The 22863-nt window shown below is 46.1% G+C and overlaps 1 protein-coding gene across 1 annotated transcript in view; it reads left to right on the top strand.

Annotated features, from left to right (window-relative positions):
* The first annotated feature begins 4002 nt into the window (after window positions 1-4002).
* Window positions 4003-22863, top strand: part of LOC106657456 — a 61498-nt gene continuing 42637 nt past the window's right edge. Inside the window, exons 1-3 of the mRNA XM_023463576.1 lie at window positions 4003-4634; window positions 15130-15687; window positions 15791-16284. Of these exons, the coding sequence (XP_023319344.1) occupies window positions 4003-4634; window positions 15130-15687; window positions 15791-16284 (1684 nt within the window). The remainder of the gene's footprint in view (window positions 4635-15129; window positions 15688-15790; window positions 16285-22863) is intronic.

Genomic DNA, 22863 nt, shown 5'->3' on the forward strand with positions numbered 1-22863 from the left:
AGGGCATACGAATACTCGTTTAAACGAAGAGAGCTTTGTTCATTCGAATATTCTGGGAATTTAGATAAGGCGAACGATACGTAACCGAGACTTGTATGAAAACAAGCACACGGAGCGTAGAATTCGAATATCCCTAGTAAACTCGATAGGTAAAGAAAAATATATTTAAACACAACATCAAAATGTTTAATACCCCGCCTAAAAAAAGCGATGAAAAGTTGCCAGAGCAACAGCGGACCCCAGAAATCGAGGACGGTGCCGCGGAAGAGAAGGACGATCGAATGACGACAAGGTCACGATCAAAATCTAAAAACAAGCCTGCAAAGACAGAAAACAAACAGGAGGACACGTACCAATTTCCCCTTCCCCCACAGCACATCACGAACTCGGTAGACTCGAACGCAGTGTACGAGAGATTTACGCGACGTTGCGAAGAGCACGTGCGACAGATAGGAGAGGAATTGACCCGAGCGGTAAGGGAATCGATTTATAGACTCGAGAAATTCCATCTCAAGGAAAATCTTCAGCCTCCGGAAAACGCGACGGGTACACAAAGTAACAACACGACACCGCCGGCCGTACAAAATTCCGTAAATCAACAGCCCTCAGGAGGCGCGATGCAAACACGATCAACCCCCGCGGTAACACCCACACCGCAACAGCTGCAGGTCATGCAGTACCCACCAACGCAGCCAAATAGGCCATACGGGTTACAACCTACGAAGCTTGCGATCCCAACATTTTCTGGCGCCGAATACGAGAAACCGGTTAAATTCCTACGCGACTTTATGGACTATTATAACGCGGTTGGGCTAACCGAATATCATTTCTATCACGTCGTTAAACAAGCATTGCAAGGACAAGCGTCTGAGTGGTGGGAACACGTAAACGAACGCGTAACGTCCATACCCGATTTTCAGCGGCGATTTAAAGAAAGATTCTGGAGCCGGATGATACAAGCGCGAAAACGCGAACAATTGGAAACAGGTTTTTACTACGCTGATAAAAACCAAAGCCGCAGCGAGTACGTAATCGCGATTTACAATCAGATTAAAGCACTCGACGCGCCTCCCTCGGAGATTGATATGATTGAGAAGTTCTCGAGACATTTCGACACGGAGACACAAAACGCAATCATATCGCAAAGAATTCACCGCGTAGACGAACTTATAGAATTCCTCGATCGACTCGACAACGTCGGCAAGCTGAACTCGGAAAGACAAGAGAGGCCGACTCAGGCTAGGCGTGAACCATATTGGGCACGATTACCCGATCCGCCAAACCCGAACAGAATAGCACAACGACCCCCGTACCAAAGACGCGACGACTATCAACGCGATAACCAACGCGATTACCGACGCGATCACACCCGAAACGCATACCCAAATAAACCAGCGAACGTACACGAAATAGACTTACGCGACGGTGAAGAATATCGGGGTAACGATGAAGAACAGAACCGCGAGTCGGGAAACGAGGAACAGCTGCGTATGTGAGCAGGGAGTACGCAGCTGACGAGAAAATCTGCACCCTTTTCGAAGGCCTGAAAAGAGAAAATGACCCCATAGGTGAGGACAGGGGGGCAAGTAGAACCCGCTGCCCACACGTAAACGTAACTTTCAATCACTGTGTACAAGCACAGGCACTTGTTGACACAGGCGCCACAGTGTCATGCATAGTGGAAGAATTTTACGAAGCACAAAAAGAACATTTCGCAAACCTACCCATACTACCCTTGACAAATACATTTGTATCCGGATTCCGAGGCGAAAAATCAACGAGGATCAAACAACAGATTCTCATGCCTACGACGATACGTGGAATTACCACCAATGTTAATTTTCTGATAGTCCCAAAGCTAGCAAAGACTTGCATACTAGGAATTGACGCATTGCAAGCCTATGGAACGATTATTGACGTACAGAAGCAAAAGGTCTCTTTTGAAAGNAGAAATTTCGGAGCTACGTGTTCGGGAAACCAATCGAAATCCGCACCGACCATCAAGCGCTCACCTTTCTCCGGACGAGTCGTTTCCTCAGCCAACGTTTACTCCGTTGGAGTCTGATTATACAAGACTACGATATTACAATAACTCATATCCCCGGAAAATCAAACATTTTAGCTGATATGCTGAGCAGACCACCGGGAGAAACGAACGAACACCTCCAGGGAACCGCACATATTTACGCGCTCCTAGCCCGTAAGCCACAACGATCAATACTCCAAGACTTGAAAAATATTCGTGAGCTCCAAGCCGAAGATAAGCATCTACAAAGACTGCAAACATCGAAGCACAATAACGTGGTGAAGGACGACAACGGACTTATCATGTACGAGACGGCTAAGGGCATAAAATGTTATCTACCACAGACGTTAATGAGACCGCTGATCTCCGAGATCCATGAGCTGTATGGCCACGTAGGACCAAGGAAATGCGTCGCATTAATAAGTGAGAGTTTTTATTGTCCCAATTTATTTAGACATGTGCAGAAATTATTGAAAGCATGCGATTCGTGCCAACGGAACAAAACTTACACCGCCGAAATGCAGGGGATATCAAAACCGATCCTTGTCGAGAAACCAAACGACCTACTATCGATCGACTTCATAGGGCCATTTCCGCCATCGAAAAACCGAGCCCGTTTCGCCTTGGTCACGACCGACGTGTTTTCTAAATTCGTGCAGATTTACCCAATAGCGAGTGCCACATGCCAAGCGACCGTGAAATGCTTGGTGGAAGATTACTTTCCCCGTTTTGGACATGTAAAAAATATACAGAGCGACCACGGCTCCCAATTCACCTCGAAGCCATGGGCCTTCTGCATGAAACAACAGAATATTAAAATTATTTTTTCATCAATCAGACACCCACAATCAAATATCGTTGAACGTTACAACAAGGAAATAGGGAGATTCCTCCGAACCCTTGCGGGCAACGATCATCCATCCTGGGCAAATTGGTGCCAAGCCATAGCCGAGATAATAAATACAACGGTGAATCAAACGACTGGTTACTGCCCACTCGAGATACAGACAGGAGAGAGACCAGAACGTTTCTGGACAAAGTACGTCCCGGAACCCCGAGACGAACAGTCGCACAGTCAAAAATGCGACGAAGCAAAAGCCAACATCGAGAAAATAGGGAAGGAGCGAGCTGAGAAGTGGAACAAAAACCACAAAATCACCACTCTGGAGATAGGTGACCTGGTACTCGTCAAAGCGCTCCGAGTACCGTCCAGTTCAGCACAACGTGTTGCAAAACTCCTCAACTTATATGAAGGGCCTTACGTGGTTACGCACATATGTGCCGAAGCAACCTACGAGTTGGCCAACCCACGCACTCACAAAAAACGAGGACGTTACCATATTTCAAATATTCGACCCTATTTTCCAGATGAGAGACAAGGAGAAAAAGAGAGAGAAAAGAAGGCAGAAGATCGCCGAGGCCAAGTCACAGGGACTCTACGTGCTACCGAGGAAGAGCAAACGGAAGCAGCAACTGCTAGAAGCCATCCTCCGCGCAATCCCGGCCGAGCAGAGACAAGCAGTAGGCGCAAATAGGGACTACTACTTGAGACTGCTGGGACGAGAGGCAGAGGAGGCACTCAGGCTCGAGAGGCAGATTGAAGATCTCTCAAGATCAATCAAAATAAGAAGTAAAGAGATACCGGAGGCTGATCTCGATGATCCGGCCCTCGACGACTACGAAATACTCGAGGCGACGGACTAAGAGACAGAGCCAACGTTTTCTTTTCTTTTCCCTAACGTGCCGCAACCATTTTGTTTTAAAGAAAAATATAAATAAAGTAAGTAACACAGGAAATTTTACGATATGTGTGCAGGAATGGCAAGGAGGGCCAGGAGGACTGTTGGTCGGAGGCATCCGTGTCGTCCACCGCTACGACTGAGGTACCCGGAAGTCAACGAGGCCAAGACGCACCTCGAGCGAGGAAACGTCGTGCCGACGATGACCACGAGGATATCGACCAGCGAATAAAGCGCATGTGGCAGCTACGAGAATGGTTGGAAGATGTGCGCTGCGGAGTACCCCGTTCTTTTCCACGTGAGGGTTTTATACCCGGTACTCCGTGGGAGCTCACCCGGCCATCCTCTGACCAAGCCAACGCCTCAGCCACTCGTGCGCCATGCCAACGTCGACCACCCCCTTCCGCCACCATCACCCGGCCACTACCAACTGTCAACCTCATCTCGCCGACCAACAGCAGCAACGACGACGACGTGATCACTGTCAGCGACAGCGACGAGGTCGTAACCGTCAGCGACAGCGACGAGGTCGTAACCATTAGCGACAGCGACGAGGTCGTGACCATCAGTGACAGCGATGATGCCACCGTACACTCGCCAGGACCATCGGCGTCAAGACCGTCTTCACCAACACCATCAGGATGCGACGAGGAAGTCGAGCGCTATATGGTGAATCGACCACAATCGGCCGAGATCAACGTCGTCGACTACACGAGCGAGAGTGAGGCAGCGTCGCCACTACCATCACCGTCATATTCGCCGGTATCGAGAGTGTCAGAAAACGACAGCTGGTCGGGCACAGACCGCACGCCGCCGTCGTCACCTTCGCCGGTCAACTTTTGGTGGGACTCGGACAGCGACGACGAGGGGTATCTCTCAATGTGACCTGTGATACCAAAGACTTTTTGTTTTGTTTTATTTTCTCCGCTCGAGAGAGCCACAAGTGATATTTAGTTTATTTTAGTTTTATTAATTTGACAAAGTGCCATTATTTTTGTTTTTCCACTGACAAGGGCAATGCCCAAGAAACCTCAAGGACAATTTTATGTTTGTTTTTAAGGCCAGGCGCCGCACCCAAAAGATTACTCTAATTTTTGTTTTTGTTTTGTATAAATGAAAGAAAGAATTTTATAATTTTGTTTGTTCGTCGAACGTGGTGAAAATACACCCAGACATGTACAAGGCAGAGAGCCAACCAATTTTTATTTTTTGTTAATTAAAACGCCATGAGCCGTAATTCTTCTGTATAATTTCGACATGACTAACCGACATAAACCCTCGAATAAATCCCTGCTCAATCAAGAATAATTTCGCAGAGATTTAGGGGGGCTATGCAAGGTAGCTAAGGGGTCGAACAGCAGTCGGCACAGAAGAAAACCACGTTTCATACCCGCGTACGATAAGCCGTGTGTAAAAACGCGTAAATCGAGGATTCGCAGGAGGAGAAGTCGGGCTACCGCTGCCGATTCCCCCGCCACGCACATGAGAACAACGGGCAGGACCCCCCAAGAAGTGATATCACGTCAACTCTCTTTTTCGCACTCGCAAGGGACCGTACGGCGCTCGCAAGCCGCCGCAAAGCGGAGCGAGGCGNAACACACGCTGCGAGTGCTCTAAAAGGAGCCGCGTTACCTTTCAATAGATAGATCCTTTGCCTTCGAACGAGTAACTTTTTGCCTCCCCTCATTCTCCTAGCGTGAGCTAGTGTGAGTGTGTGTGTCTTTCAATCGGAACAAACATGCGGTTCGTGTACGGTGATGTACGAGCTCTCGCGAATCAAGTTTTTGCTCTCGCGACTGGCTCGATTTGCAAAAAGAAAAAACCAATGGAACGTACTCACCGTATGCAGAAGAAGTGGCTCGTCGCGCGCGAGCTCTTTTATATCTATCAGTGTGTGTGCGCCCATCATGATTCCTCTGAAACTCTCTCTTGGAAAAAGATCGAGAAGGAGAATAGAAAAAGAGCACGTCGAATCGTTCTCTCTGTAAAACTGACCTCTCGCTCGAATTGCACTGCTATGCCGAGTGTGCCGCGCGAATCGCAGAGTGTCTATGTGCGTCCGTGCGAGAGAGAAAGAGTAGCGATCCTACCTATATATATAATGTTTATCGAAAGCCAACCCCTGTAATTACGAGGAGGGCTAAAAGTTTTATTGCAGATGTTGGTTTTACGGAGAAAGTTTTTGCGAGGCCGGGGGGGTGAGAGAGAGCTTTATTGCGCGCACGCCGCGACGCGAGAGAGAGAATGAGAGATCGTGCTTGCACAGTGGAGAGTAACCGATTGATACAAAAAGTTTTTTTTCAACCCGAACGATGATGGTAAATTCATTACACTGAAACAAGAATTACCGGCAAATAATATATACTCTTGCTTGCTGCTGCTGCTGCTGCTGCTGGGCTACGGTGCGACTGTCGTTGAAAAATAACCACTTCGCAATATCCGGCCCGACGGAGTCGGGGGCTGGATCGTATCGGTGCTAATTTGTCACAATTGCCATAAAGAGTCGGGGCGTACTAGCAGCGATCTGGATTGCGTATCGCTGCTCCATGATATATCTAATCAAAAGCACATCCCAAGCTGTGTATATAGCTGAAGTTGAACAGCTCGTCGTCGATCGAGAGCGAGGATGACAAGTCGACGAGAAATTATTATAGCGATGAACAAAGCTCTAGCCATTAGTAATCAACACTCGAGTTGTGTTGCTGCTGCTCGCGGCGTTCAACAAAGTGTGTATTCTGCTACTGCAGCTTATAGTGTATAGCTCTCGCGTTTGTATACATGTTTAGAGAAGGCAAACGAGCCATTCATAGCTGCAGCTCTCCTTCGTCGAGCGAGCGAGCGAGAGAAATCCAAAGAGCCGAGGAGAGCTAACTTGTTCGAGTTTTGACGGCTAGTTCTAGCTCTCTCTCTCTCTCGCCTCTCGCAATAATTGCGGAACAGATGTCTCGTCGGCCACGTGCGCCGCCGCCGCGCGCAAGCGAGCAAACTAAAAGCAAGCGCAGGTAATAACTCAAGCTCAACAACTCGTGGTGGTGGCGGCAACGGCAACGAAGGAGAAGGTAGAGGGCACGCCGACGAGAAACAGTTTTAGTCACACGCAAACCTCCAGGTGCCTAAGAGATTTTGCTAATGGGCCTTTCATCGCAGCTGCAACACCACCGCTACTACTACTACTACTACTACTACTACTGCTGCGTTACCTATCCACCGGCAGCACCCGAGCGATGACACAAGTTTGTTCAGCCTAGTTCGTGCGCAATCTCCCTTAGCTCTATACTCTCACTCTGTGCTGCTTCTCAAGTAGAGTTTTTACCTCTGCGCTATGGGAGAAAAAACAGAACAGGACGAAAAAAAAGGCACGAACGGAGTGAGAAATCACTTTGCAAGTGGAAATCGCTATTTTCTCCTTGCGCGCTGCGGCGATAGTACAAAAATAAAGAAAATAGACAAGAAAAAAACTAGCAAAATGAAAAACTTGGATAGAGCGCATAACGCAGATTACACGCGCTGAATTTCATCTCGTGAAAGTTCGTTTGCCTTCCCCGCTGTACTTGCTCGGAGTCAAAGGCCAGGATTTTTTGGTATGCGCGGCGGCTACCGACGACGACGACGACGACGACGAAAAAAGCTCAGCAGTGCGTCCCTCGCCAAGTTGGCTTCGTGCATGAAACTTTAAAAGACTGCTAAGTAAAACAAAATAAGACGTCTCATAGACCAGTAGTGTCTCATTATTCATAAGAGTAGGCTTACGATGACGACGACGGCGGGGCATGTTACACACACATTCAGTCAAACGCACGCACACGGAGTTCGCTGAAAAAGGGCACACAAGGTGCCAGGCAAGAAAAGAAGCAATTAAAAATAATGTAATCCACTCGAACAAGGCCGGAGAGGAGAGGCGAGTAGAGAGAGAGTTAGAGGGGGGGCTGGTGCGTGGTGGCAGCGACTCGAGCCAAGCAGCAAGGCAGAAAGAAAATCAGGGGCATGTCGGTGCATGAATCAAGTAACTTCGGTCGCCGCTCGAGCGCACGTGTTCGCGAGTTATCGCAAATTATGTTTTACACGCCACCGCAAATAACGCCAGCGGCTCTCCCTTTTCGTCTTTTCGCCGCGCGCACCGAGCTCGTGTATATATATCGTACCTATACAGCTCGCGCGCTCCTATATGTATACTATGTATAGGACAACCTTGTTAGCCTGCACCATGCCTACTACTACGACTACTACTACTACTATGTGTGTACTGTATCACGATCTCAACGAGTCGACTACTTCTTTTTTTTTCTGCCGTCGACCGTCGACTGGCACAACTTTTTGCCTTCGCTAATTTGATGCATCACCTTAAACTCCTCGCTTGCTCACGCTGCGCTCCAGCCTTTTTTTCGCTCTTGCTTCGGATAAGAAAATGAGCTGGAGTCGCAGTCGCCTACCTCCTTTTTTTTGCTTCCTTATATCGCAATAATGTTTATTCGATACCGGCCCTCTCGTCGACGAGACATTTGTATTCAACGAGCGAAACGTCGAGCTGCCCCGACTCTCGCAGCATTAAAAAGTCTCGTGTATTTATTATAATATAGCCAACGCATGAGCAATCAAAGTTCATATCGTAAAGCAAAGGTCAAGTCGTTAAAAGCTCAGTGACTCGATGAGGCTACGAACGCGTAAAGTCGCACAAAGTACACGTGCGCGCGCGCGCGCGTCGCGACGTTTATGCGAGGTTTTTTTTTCTCCCTTACCCCTGCTCGCTATGTGCGTATAAATACATAACTGTTTACGCATTTTCTTTTCTTCCCGCTTTTCTTTCTTACATATATATACTCGCAAGCGTTGGGGTTATATAATAGAGATGTCCTTTATCTATCTCCGGACGCGGCGGCAGCAGCAACTCACGCATGCACGATGCCCTGCGTGCGCGCGTATTTACGCTTTTTACAGTCTGCAGTCAGGCAGGCAGGCAGCGAGCTCGGGAGTCGAGAGATTACGTTCCGCAAGGTATTACGATGCTTTTATCAACGTTATACGAGCGCAACGTAGCCGTGTATATAATATAGCTCGGCCGCGCGCTCGTATGAACTGTTACTTAATTCAAGATAAACACGATGCCGTGGCGATTATGCGTATGTGTGTGTGTGCGCGCGTGTGCTGGTGTGCTGGTGGCTGCGAAGGGTGCGCTGCACCCACGTCGTTCGGCTTCTATTTTGTATACAATATTATGTGTACGCGAATAACTGCTTGTGAAAACGCAAAAATTCATAATCACAATCGCTGCTGCCACGGGTACACGAGGAAAATTCGAATGAAATTAAAATTTGAGACTAAAAATATAATAATCACCACGACGTGCATAACATGGTAAAGAGAGGGGGCAGGGGTGAAAAAAGCTCAAAGTATATGGAAATCATAGCTCTCGCTTTCTCTCGGCTAGCTAGCTTGTATACATGTATACGTAGTTAAAAAACAATTTACGAGCGAAGAAAAAAAAACTTGGACGTCGCTCGCTCTCTCTCTCATCATCGGTCAGGGCTCTCCGTGAGCTCTCGTTAATACACGTTACACTTTCATACGTGCTTATGCAACGTCTAACGAGGCTTGCACTTTTTTCAAGGGTATATAATTTGGAACCTGGTACTAATACAACTTGCTGGCATGGCCGTGTACGCGATGCCAACGATCGAACGTATACACACACAGACACATGCACACAAACTGTAATTTCACAGCGTATATACGTCCAAAATTATTAAGCAGCAAAACTTGTTTCTTTCCCTTTTTTTATGGAAATAGGTAATAAAACTAGCCGTGCATTACGGCGTGCACACACGAGTCGATGGCTCAGGTACACGCGTAATCTTTTATTATACTGAGCTTTCGCGAAGTCTTACTATACCTTTTCCTTCAAGTTTTTGTTGCAATAATTTGTGTCAACGATATCTAATGAACGACTCCGATGATTTGAATGAAACTTTTTGACTTTCAATGTCCAGAAAGTAAAGGAAATACAATTTCCCAAAATCATCTCCAAAAATTCGAAAATAACTTTTTCACTAAGCATAATCTAACTCTAATTTAGAAAAAGAATCCGATTTCACGTCAAAACATGTATTTATAAAATTTTTCCAAGCACCAGAAACTATGGTAAAATATCGCGTTGAAAAGCGAGGCAAAATTTTGTCATTTTCAGATTCAATTAGTTATTTTGTCCTCCGTACCATTCTGTATGGTGTCCGATAGGGTTACGTGGGATCCGATCCGATTTCTGTATTACATCACCGATGTAATTACCGATGGATTATTTTATCTGTAATTATATTCATAAGTTATTTGGTATGAAGATATCTTCAATAAATATGAAAGATTTTTCGGTTAGAACAAGAAGGATAAAAGGGAACTTTGGTATAGCGAGCTATAATTAGATAAAAAATTAAATTTTTATAATTGTCAGTAACGAGATTTAAAAATGATAAAATGAGGTTCACATGTTGTCAATGAATGAAGATAAGTAAATATAAAGCGCCATTAAGTCTCTCCGAAAAGTCAGTTCATTTTTACCAATACGCACAAAAAGTACCGCGATCAACCGCTAGATGACTATATGCTACTTTCCAAGAAACTTCTATGTAAAGTAACAAAGATCGGGAATTAATAGCGTGTATGCACACACTCTTCTCTAACCGAGTTTAGGAGTATATATAACTCTTCTCTGCATTCTGCTAGCCGAGTTGCCTCTAGTGATACGTATTCGATGCCTCGCAGTGCAATGGGCCCTTTGCGTTTATACATACGTATGCAACAAGATCACTCATATACACTACGTATTAAGCACGAGTCGGCTTGTACTACAGTCATGCAGCTGCGGAATTGCCTTTCCTTCTCTCTCTCTCTCTCTTTCGCGCGCACCTTAATTAGAATCTTATCGGTATGCACAAGCCTCCGTGCACTTTGTGTGTCTTTCTCACTGTGCATAAGCCCTCCTTGCTCGCGAGTCTGTGCGCGCGAGTACATACGTGCACACGTATTTATAGAATATATTTATACTTGCAAATGGGAGCACCACGAACTTGTGGCTTACTATAGATATATACGTGTGTATGTGTGCATGCGCTTGCATCGCGCGCAAGGGAGCTTGTTTTCAAAGCCCTCGGATAATTGAGAATATATATGGCAAGTCCTCGACGACGACGTCGACGCGGACGAACAACTGAGAAAATCGTGATATCAATGCGCGTTATTTATCGTTTTGACGCTCTGTGTGTTGCTGCCGCCGCTGCTATTGCTGCGTATCCACAAAAAAATAGAGTGAGAGAGAGAGGAAGAAAGAAAAAGCCATCTCTCGTGTACGTTCTCTCTGTGTGCAGCGCGCGTCGAATGATCTATCAAGCGAAAAACGAAATTATCTTCGACCCCCTGGCTCGCGTGCGATGTTGGTGCGCCGCGCGCTCGATGCATCAATGTGACGCGAGCGCCCCGGAAACTCTGTATAGTATCAGGACCCGACCGAACGTATAGTCTCCTTGAAATATGACGAAAATAGCATCGGGATAGAGAGAGAGAGAGAGAGAGAGTCGATTCTCTTCATACCCCCGCTGGTTGACTACTACTACTCGTTCGGCGTAATCGATGGATGTGCGTTGGGCCAAACGAGAAACAGAGTGAGAGAGAGAGAACGAGAGAATCACGATTGCTCCACGAGAAATTAATGAACGATTTCCGAAGACGAAGGACTGAGCGAGCCGAGCGAGCTTCCGAGCAGCATCTCTCAGATATTTTGAAGGAATTTCATTTAAAACTTCTTGGCGCGATCACACTCATTCTTCCCGCAGTTTCTCTCTCTTTCTGCGCTCCGAAACTCCAACTCCTTCATCATCTTCTTCTTTCTTATTTTTCCTTTCGAATATAGCGCGTCATGAACTTATTACGCGAACATGTATTTTGCTCTTGCTCTTATTCTTAGCGCAGAGCTAGTTTTAGCGGTGATTTATTTCAGCTGTCAAAAATCGATATATTCCATAACTAGCTGTACGCTTCCTGCATTTTCCCGGCTCTCGATTTTAGGCCTCTCGCTCTTTTCTTCTCTTTTTTTTCCTTTTTTTACTGTCTGGCTGTAAACGCTTGTTTACAGTTTCGCGAGTCAGACGTAATTTATTGCCAAAGATACGCGATTATGATCGAGAATCCCGTAAAAATATCCCTCCGTATGGCTGTATAATTTTTTTTACCAGCACCTGTTGTTTATATATATGTCGTATGTATGCAAACACAACCGGCACTCAAAGCAAGAAAAAAACATAAAAAAAAGGAGCGAGAGAGAAAGAAGCAAAGAAATAGGCAGCGCAAAGGATTTAGTGCAAAATAGGAAGTGGCGTGACAGGTCGCAGTAAATACCAAGGCCTGACGTGGCTTGGCGGGCGTGCGCGGATGTTTTGCACTTACCGCACTGGCACATATATACGTGCACTGTGCAGTATACGTGTGCTTGCGCTCGACCCTGTCTGTGTATGTGCATGTGTGCGCGCGAAGAAATAGAGAAAGCAGTCTTTAGATTGCTCTTGCTTCAGAGAGAGAGAGAGAGAGAGAGAGACAGACAGAAAGGGAATGTATGTACAGAGAGAGATGGCAAGAGAAGTGTTTGCCTGGCAAAATTCGTAATTGGAGGCTTTGTTAGCTCTTTCTCTATCCTCATCGCTCTCCTTACATCTTTCTGCGGATGGATGGAAAACATACTTCAGTTATCGCTCGTGCTGCCGCTTCCATCGAGTCTCTATATATCTGTATAACTCTGCTGTGTGTTATATACATATAAAACCGAACGAGAGGATCCGATTGATGTTTGATTTTCTTAGCTCATTGTGCGCGTCCATCAAATCTGTCCGAGTTTCCATTCGATGCGATTCCTTTTACTCCCTCCCTCTCTCTCTCTCTCTTATTTCTCGCTCGTTTCTTCCTTAAATGTCGCTCTCTAACAGCTATTATATCCCTGCCGCGACGACTAAACTTTAATCATCGCGATTTAATTGCCGGACAAAGTCGAGCGTAACGCGATCGCACCGACTATTTAACAAACTTCGCCATCTCCGATCTCTCTCTTTTCCTTTATGAGCTCTTATAGCTCGCTCTCGCCCCACGTCGTATATACAGTATATAGGAACACGACGAAAGCTCAAGATTATAATAATATCCCGCGCGTTTACGGCGATAATTGCAATATAGCCCAGCGCGAGCTTACGCCCACATGGCTCTCTTGGACACCGCACAAACACCATTCTGACGTATTACAAGACGTGTTATATAAATACACCATGGGCGTTTGTGTTTATATTCGGCGGAGGGCTTTTAAAAAAAGCCTCTTTTTTAAGGGTCTTTTTTATCTCGCTACGCGGGCGCGTGTCGGTCAGAAATAGACGCGCGCCGTAAATTGTACGTGTAGCACAGACGCACTAATATGCAAGTCTTTCCACTTGGAATGATAATTTCTCAAAGGAGCTCGCGTGGCCAGCAGAAGCGGCTCGTTTTTATACATTTTTTCGGCAGACTAAGCCCAGGCCTTTTCTTTCCTTTATTTTTCCGTGGCAAGCTCTCGAGCTTTCATCTTCTCTTTTTCTTTCTTTGTTCGTGACCGGCACACGCACACACACTCGCTCACACTAGCGCATAGAGAAGCACACATAAGCTGAGCCACACGGCAGGCCACGAGGCATCTTTTTCTTTCACACTTTGAGAATTCACGCTCGCTGCGAGGCATATATTCTTCGCTCTCTCTCTCTCTCTCAGCTAGTGCGCTTTTCTTATCGGGCCATCTTTTTTTGCCCGCTGCGGTCGAGCTGCTCGGCAGCTCAGCTCTGGCACACAATGCAGGAGAGAGAGAGAACTCTCCGCGCTTGCGGTTTAGATTTTTTAGACTGGAATATTTACTCGCGCGGTACCTTATTATATGCATATAGTTCAGCGGCGCGCGCGCGCGTATATGAATGTAATACGTGCTTTAACCTCATGAAAATTTATGAAACGCGTGCTGCACATGTATGACTGGGGCAATAAAATGTCAGCAAGGCGACGGCAGCCGCGGCGATGGTGGCTGCAGTGTAATTTTGAATAAAAAACAAAATAAAAAAAAGTGTGAGAGAGAGAGAGGAAAAAGAACGGTTTATATAGAAGCAGACGCTTACATAAAGTACGACGATGAATCATGAGCTCTCTCGCACATGCGACAACGACGACGACACGACCGGCCCTAATCAACTTAACGCGCGCACGTCTTCTCTACCACCAACGACTTGCGCCATAGGCATAACTCAGAGATGAAAAATAATCTCTGTAGTCTCGCTCATCCGCAAGAGACTTTCCTTTCGTCAACCTGTCGTGCCTGCACAAGCCCATTATCTTAACCGATACGATCCGATCTGGCAGCCTCCCTACATATACCTCGTATACGTTCGTGTACGTCATGTGTATGATGCAACACTTTCTTCACGCGGTATGCCTCTCTTCTGCTTTTTTTTCTCCCGCGCTATTTTTTTTTTTTATCTGACAGAGAAAAAACAGCGTTCTCGTGTGGGTGTGCGAGTATAAATGCACGCAAATATTCACTCGCCCTTGAGGAAGCTGCTGAGGCATTGTCGTCGTCGTCGTCGTCGTCGTCGTCGAGTCGAGTTTTCTAGATCGTTGAAGCACGCCTGATGACCAGACATAGAGAAAAAAATGTTTTTCTAGACGAGTAGGAGAGACGGAACTCGAGCTCTAAGCCGTATCATCTCCTTATGTGCGCCTTTGTGCGCGACATAAGCGTACCTACGTACTCTCTTCTCTCCCCGGCTCTCGTCATACTCGCGCACCCGACACACACGTTAAAAGTGAAAGCTGCTCCCGCAAGCGTACTATATGTATATGGTACACACATATTGCGAGGCATAAAGACGGTAGCCAGAGTCAAGTGCTTTATTTTCATCGCCAATGATATATAAGGGAAGAAGCAAAGAAGAAGAAGCAGCAACAAAAAAAGTGAGGGGTTAGGCTCTCCTTTCTGTGTGCGATGCGGTTTGGCGATGATGCTATAATAGCCTGTATAGCCCGAGCCAGGGATAAGCCTCGACGCAGACTTTAGTCTTTCATGTTTATCTAGGAAATCGATCGTGGCTTTCTCTCTAAAGTGTTTGCCGATAATTTTTTTTTCTCTCACATAGAAGTAATAAATTTTTTTTGTGCTCACTACGCATACACTACACACACAGATGCTTTGTATCCTATTGAATTACAAACACGCGTGACGGTGGATCGAATTTGATCCTAAATGCTCACGTGGAATTTTTCTTCGTCGCGCTGTCTAGATTAAAATTTTTTACATTTTTTTCCTTCGATTTATGTTTACAGAATCTTCAGCGTCGACATGAGGATCTTACTACTCGGCATCCTGCTGCTGTACTGCTCGTTCAGCCTGACCGAGTCGGCGATAACGAAGCAGCGCTCGCGCAAGAAACCATCCAAGGACCAGCAGCATCGCGACCTCAACGTCTGCGACTTCGAGCAGACGGACTCGCCGCTGTTCTGCTACTGCAACGACAACAAGCTCGACAGCGCCGAGGACGCCAACTGCCTCATCTTCAAAAAGCTCGAGCTCAGCGATCCCATCTGGGCGCACTTCAATTCGCAGCTCTACATACACAAGCTGAGCTTCATCGTGCGCAGCGAGGGCGAGATCTCGTACATACCCACGGCCGTCTTGAGGCAATTGAAGCACCTGCACACGGTGAGCTTTCAGCACGCCAAGCTCGAGGCCATCGAGAGTCAATCGTTCGGCACTCTGCCCAGCCTCTCGACCATCATCTTGAACAAGAACAATATCCAGTGGCTCAAGTGGCACGCCTTCGAGAATCTGAGAAATCTTACACTACTGAATTTGGACGAGAACGACATTTCCGAGCTTAGCAGGTAATTTTCCTTAATCGAATTCTTTTATGGGGCTCTAGCGATCGAGCTCGCTCCATTTACTATTCCAATCAATGATTCGATGCGCTTTTTTTTATTCCTGCAGAGACATTTTTTACGAGCTACCGAAGATTCAGAAGCTCTTCTTGAATCACAATAATGTGTCGGTGCTGCACGACCGGGCCTTCGAGCACCTGCCCACCCTCGAGGAGCTCGAGCTCAACAACAACAAGATCTCGGTCGTGACGGCCGACAGCTTCAAGCGGCTGAGGATGCTGCAGCGTCTGGACCTGCGCAACAACTTGATCGCGATGCTGGGCGACCGCTGCTTCGCCGAGATGCCCGACCTCAAGGAGCTGCACCTCGATCAGAATCAGATCAAGTTCATCTCGAGCAAGGCCCTGGACGGCCTGCGCCACCTGAAGATGCTGCGACTCAGCGAGAACAAGCTCGTGACTCTGGAGCCGGACTTCCTGGTGGGCACGCCCTCGCTCACTCTGCTGGATCTCAGGGACAACCAGATCAGCACCATGACCTTCGACAACATCAAGCCCATCATCACGAATCTGTACAACAACTCGAGCTACTTCTACCTCGACGGTAAGTCAGAAAAAAGCTCGAATTCCTCTTTTAACGTTAACGCGCGAAGTTTTGAATTTATGATGTCATTGAATAATTGAAGAGTTGATATAACCCTTGAATTTTTTCGACACGCGTAACGTACGCGTACGCGTATAAATACAGATCCAGGGAATAAAAATAAAAGAGACAAACAATTGCCCGAGAAAAGCGTATTCATGGCCTCGCCGAGCTATCATCAAATTCGTAAAAACATAGCCCGCAATAGCCGTTACCGTGTATGCAACATATTCTTTCCAACGCTGTAGTCGTCGCTGTATACGCACCCACGATAGAGTTGACAGTTGGCCGTTTACGTGTCGAATGAACCTGAACAGTGCGATGTGCTCTCGCATGTAAGCGCATATACTGCGTCCCCCTGCACGAGCTTGCAGAAATAGAAAATAAAAGAACGAAAGGGATGGATGGAAGAGGGAGAGAGAGAGAGAGAGAGAGAGAGAGAGAAAGAGAAAGAAAAATATACATCGGAAAAAACAATGGTGAATTCTCGTAATAGACAAACGGAGCAAACAGTTATATGCCTTCTCTCTCGTAAAATGGAAGCGAATCGTTTGAAACTTTAGCTCGGTCGCGCACGCGGGCGACTTTTTCGCGTTTATATAGTTTTTGGTGCACTGCTATTATGCTATTTCGCCGTCGATACACATACATAACACGGGTTCACTCGCACGCGCTCGCGTATTTACGAATCGCGAAGTTTCGGTTCGGTGCAGTGCGCAGTCGAAGTTTTGCCACTGCTTCTGCTGCTGCTGCGAATGCGCGTGTGCAGCTAGCTATGCACATATCCACCGAATAAGCAAGAAATATTTCGACTTTTCGATATTATACGCACATATACACACGCACATACACGTACTAGTTTCGTGCTGTGCAGAGATAGACGCGCTTGCAGCAGCAGCAACTGCAGCGAAGCAGTACATAAATACGAACTTTAAGCGAGCAACTGTACGATCGCGAGAAACTGTTTGGATATTTATATGAGATATATACGTGTGTATGTGCATGTGTATGTGCATGTGCATGTGCGCGCGGGGGCGCATGCCGCAAGAGCGAGCTTAATGTTATGCGCGAACGGGGGTGCAACTGATACATAATATTTCACAAGTGGCCGTTTTCGACCGATGGAGTTTCAAAACTCATGCCGCTTCTCGAGCTTGCTGCAACGTTCAGTGCATTGCAGTAAGAGGAGTAGCTATATACAATTGTTGCGCTGGCAGGATTTTCGCGTGTACGTACGCCGCTGAGTAGAGGGAGAGAGCTTTATTCGACATTATACGAATGTCAACAAATACTCCGCTGCAGTGGTATAGACACAGCAGCAGTCGAGGAAAACAAGCCTGCGTGTGCTACTCGTTGCAGGCACGCATGTGGTGCACGTTTTAAGCTCGTACAGTCGACGTCTTCGCAACCGAACCCTTTACCCTAACCGATATAATGCGACTTCCAGACTTTTGTTCGCCGTTCCGCTTTCTCGATTGGTCGATTCAGCTTTTAAAGTACAATAGACCTGATTAACGGATCCATTATCGAGAGTAGATCTGGGTAGTATCTATAGTTAGGGTCGATCGATATAGCCAAGCGAGCCGTAAGAATTATAAAGGAATATAAGAATTATTTAACGATGCAATTCGACGTAATATATTCACGCGGAAAATTCATAAACAAAATGATTTCCTATCAAATCTCGCAAGCACATAAAGTCGATGCACTGGCGTGTATAGAATGAAGAAAAAAAGCAAAAAACGACCGAAGACGATAAATATACTCTTTACGCTGGGCTTTCACCTCACCCTCGTGCCCCGTACGCTCGTGTACATATAACAAACATTCCCAAGAGGTCAGAAGTGCAGACATAATATAGCTCTCGCAAGCTGCAGCCACCAGCGCGCGCGAGAGGAGCTGCGACCACGCGAGTGCGCGAACCATGCGGGGCAAGCTATACACCGTATATACTAGATCCAAACTCTCGAGTCGCGTATAGCCATATATCGAATTTTCATAAGCTTTCGAAGCGAGGCACTGCTTATAAATAAGACGCGAGAGACCGTCTTTTATGAAGATCCCCCCCAAGAAAGCACAAGTCAGACGGAAAAGTTCGGCTCTCGAGCGATCTACGAGCGCCGCCGCCGCCAACGAGCGCGCCCTCAGCTGTATATGCTCCCGAGTTTTTCGTCGTCGTACTGCGCGCTCGCTTATAAACCTCCCCGGAGACTGCACGGAAAACTCGACGAGGCACTCGATCGCCCGACAAATGCCGAGCGATCGGTTTTATTAATGTCTTACCGTTGCCTATACGAGCACACGCGTATTCTCCGAGAAATCGTAATCGTCGTTCTGCGGACTTTTTTTTTATCCTGCGTCACTCGAGTGGTTGCGAGAGAGAGAGAGAGAGATCGACTTTGAACGAATAAGCCAAAAGTTAAACGAGCTTTCGGCGAAAAATTAGAGGAGCCGCGCGTATTTGATGCGTTAGGACAATGCATAAGGGATGAACATCTTGTAAAGCGAAACTTTCTTCCCGACTTTCATCCTCGTCCTCGTGTATCGCGCGACCGCGTTTATACACGAAATTATTCCGTGCTAACCGGTCCCGCATATAAGAGAACCCGCTGCAGCAGCAGCAGCAGCAGTTAAAATTTGAGCCAATCAGTCACTAAACTTCTTGTAGCTGCGCGTGCACGTAGTCTTCTTCGGGGCGAGCTTAAAATTCATTGTCCTCGTAGGAAACTGCGCCAAGTCTCGCTATATATACGTACGATGGAGCTTGCCAACTTCGTTATACGAACGTCAGTCGATCGCGTCAGCGCGACTAGCTGTGTATATATAGCGACGGCGTAGCTGCACGTACAGCTCGCACACACATACACACTCGAGCGTACATCGAGATTCGATAACTATACGCTGGATGTATGTGCGCGCCTTGTTAAGCTCTGCTAATCCTTCGCGGCCCGCACTTCCGAAAGTTTCTCCGTGTGCGCACGCCGAGGCGAAGTTAAGTGCACGCTTAGCAGATCTTTATATGTAAAAGACGAGCGATCCCCGATCGCTAAAGAGAGACAGAGAGAGAACCCCGTGTCAATTGTGGCCGAGCGGAATGCGTCGGATCATTAATGCTTATAAACGCCTGCTGAAGCAGAAGCGCAGTTCGTTCCTAGAACGACGAGTTTGAAGTGGATTTGCCATTTCCCATGACGCGCAAAAGAACACATGTTGCAGCAGTCGCTAGTGCTAATTGAACTCTCTGTCTGTACTTCTTTACTCTAATTCGCTTGACTGCAACTTTGGTACGAGACAAACGTCATGAATTGAGTGAAATTCCAGAAAAAAAGAGCAACTTTAACGTCAATTCGTTCAATTGTTGCGTCATTGAGTTTTCACCACTCAGTGTACAAGTGTACAACATTTTATAATTTCTTGCTCAATATTACCACACTTTTCAAGTTTTGCTTCCTCATAGAGGAAGCTTTTTTTATCTTTTATACATTTTTACTTTGAAAAAATGTTATTCTTCACAAATATAACAAATCAAAAAAATGCTGAATGAATTATAAGTTAGGATAATCAAGAAAAAAATTTCTTTCGTAACTAAAGCAATAATTTATTAGCCGGGCCCTACTAGTTGGAAAAAACTTAAGCTAAATTACTTAATAGTTGACTTATACAACTATTTTGACTTTGCCACTTGCACGTTTACAGATATAGGTACTCGCCATCTAGTGGTGAAACCTCGAAGTAATTTTATAGTATTTAAAGTGATTGAAAACAAATCTAAATTTTTGAAAACAGTAAAATTGTTATTTTCAGTTCATTTGAAATGCGCTTTATGTCATTAGGCCATTATTAATGTAAAGTATTTTTACTAGGATATCAATCAAATGATCCATAAGTTTCAAAATTATTCCAATCGAGTTATAAGAATGTTATCTCTCCATAAAACTTTTTCATTGTACGCGGCGATAAGGAAATGAAAAATACGCCGTTGGCTTTAGGTTGAAATTCAGTGTCCCTTTCTCATTTCATCCGTACATACCTCACACTTGCCATTTTGATTATAATCATCTTTCTTTTTTTACGCTGCACGCGTCATTTTTCCAGTTTTCCGCATCGAAAAGACACATGGGTATACACTAAGTTCATAAAAGTTGAATTGCCTCCAGTAGAAATTTTCGTTCGATGTGCTCGACAAACCTACATTGAAACGAAGTTCTAATTAAGCTTTAATACACCAAGCGGGTGACGCCACGCCTGCGTGTGTTGCATTATTTTTTTCGTCATTTTTACCATTTACAAACTATGACTGATAAAAGTTATTTGATAATCCGTTCGTTTCGTGCGTAAAAAGCTCTTTGAAAAGAAAAAGTAAATAAATAACGTGCAATAACGACATTTGGAATGGTCGTGACGGAGATGGAATCATGCGGTAATATCGGACGGAGCACTTACTTAACCACTCGAACACGGTTTTAGGTGAGAGAGAGAGAGAGAGAGAGAGAGCGAGCTAGCTAGCAAGCTGAGTCGAGTGTGAGGGTTCACCTTATAAGCGGCTTTCGCAATATCAATGCGTCGCTTCTATCCGCTCTTACCGGCCCCTGGACCATTAGACGGCCCGAGAGCTCGAACTTGTAATCTCTAAGCTGGACCATTACTGAATTTCGGCTTCTCCGACTGGGCGCGTTTATGTTGCCGAGGGAAATATTGACTCTGCCATGCGTACGGAATTCGCGCGAGGCAATATGATGTACGACTTTACGGCGAATGGCAATATTTTTTTCACGACGACGCGTCCTCTCGCCAGGTCGCCGACTAACCGATTTGGAATTAAAATATCGATCGCGTAATGATCTATCGATCGAGTGCAGCGCGTGCAGTTCATAAATTATTACTTCACTCCCTCCCTCCCTCGCTCTCTCTTTTAGCGATCGTCGCACTGCATAATATACATACTAACCACACGGGGATCGCGTCTTCGCGTAACAACTTCAATTTTCCCTGAATAAATGATGAAAAGCAACTACCGCGACGACAAGGACGAGCTACCCACTAACTTATAGCTACTGCACGCTCGCCGCCTACAGCCACGAAGGAAGGATATTTCAATAATGTATCGAGTGCCATATTCACCCACTAATCCATTTGTTCTTTCGCGTACGACGATGAATGACATTGAAAATCGCTTCGACAAATTTTATCGTCATTTTTTTCTAACATACGAATATTACGAGTGAGCGCGAATGTGTCTTAAAAAATGCATCGCATGCTAATCTACTGGATGGAAGCGAATCAGCGCGTACATGCAAACGAAAAAATAAATATATGGACAATAAGCAGCACAATTAAAAAAGCAGCACTCAAAGCCTGAGAATCCAGGAGCCTCGCACTAAGTGTGTAAGCCTCGCTAACAAAGAAAAGTCCAGCTCAACGTCGTTATAAAAATTCAAATCCTCGCTGTTTGTTAGCTTACTCTTTTTCGCCGTGATGAGACTACGTTTCGCTCGTCAGAGACTACCGCGCACGAGACTATTAGCGAAGGTTGCGCTCGTCATTGTTAGGAAAAGGTCATGAACTCTGTGCTCGCTGCTAAACACGGCGGCAAAAAAGAAAACAATGCGGAACTATAATGTTGCTACGGACAGGAAAAAAGTCAGGAAGCGGGTGAATATTATAAGTTATATCGTGCGATACAAATGACGGATCGATGATGAGCTATTGCCGGTGATTTTCTTATTACTCGATTGCCATATACGCAACGAATCATCAATTTTTCAAATATCACAAACGAGCGAGAGTCTACTTGGCAAGTGTACGTATACGTATTCATAGGCGGCCGAGTCAGTTTAGCCACGTGCATAAATTTTAATTTGCCTCGAACGAGACAGGCTGTGCATTAACTCCCGACATAATACGCCGCGTTCTCGGACGTATGTAATACAGCATGTATACGTGAGTGAGGGAAAGAGAGGTGGAGAAGGTGGAAGAGGAGGAGGAGGAGGGGAGGATTTCATGCAACATGTACACGTATATATATATGCTGTTTATGTGTCGGCCTAGACTGGACAGCCCGAGTGTGCGAGCTTGCGCGCCGAGAGAGCTTGCGGTCTGTACTTGATTTACTTGGCGGCGATTGCTGCAACGGACCTCTCGGGTGCGCGCCTGCTGATACGCGCGCATGTATACCATTTAGCAGAGCAGCTAATATACTCTTGGGAACGTAGTATACGTATGTTACTTGTATGTATACTATAGCCGTAGAAAATTTTCGATTATTCGATTTTTCCCGAACGAACGAGAGGAAAAAAGCTCCGCACCTCGTCTAATGGGTTCTCTCTTGCGCGGCTGATAAAAAGTTTTTAGCCGTGGAGCAATTTGCTTAATATACGCGCGTACAGCCACGTAGCCGACACACCCGCTGCAGCGCAGTTATATTCATACGAAAAATCTTTAAATGTTCGTCACGGACGCAAGCGAGGAATCGCACGCGAGCTTGCGCGCAGCCACTCTGAGAGATCAAACCGCGTCGAACGTCATTCGCAATCATCTTCA

This window comes from Trichogramma pretiosum, unplaced genomic scaffold (genome assembly GCF_000599845.2).
Source record: "Trichogramma pretiosum strain Unisexual culture from Peru unplaced genomic scaffold, Tpre_2.0 scaffold119, whole genome shotgun sequence".
NCBI lineage: Eukaryota > Metazoa > Arthropoda > Insecta > Hymenoptera > Trichogrammatidae > Trichogramma > Trichogramma pretiosum.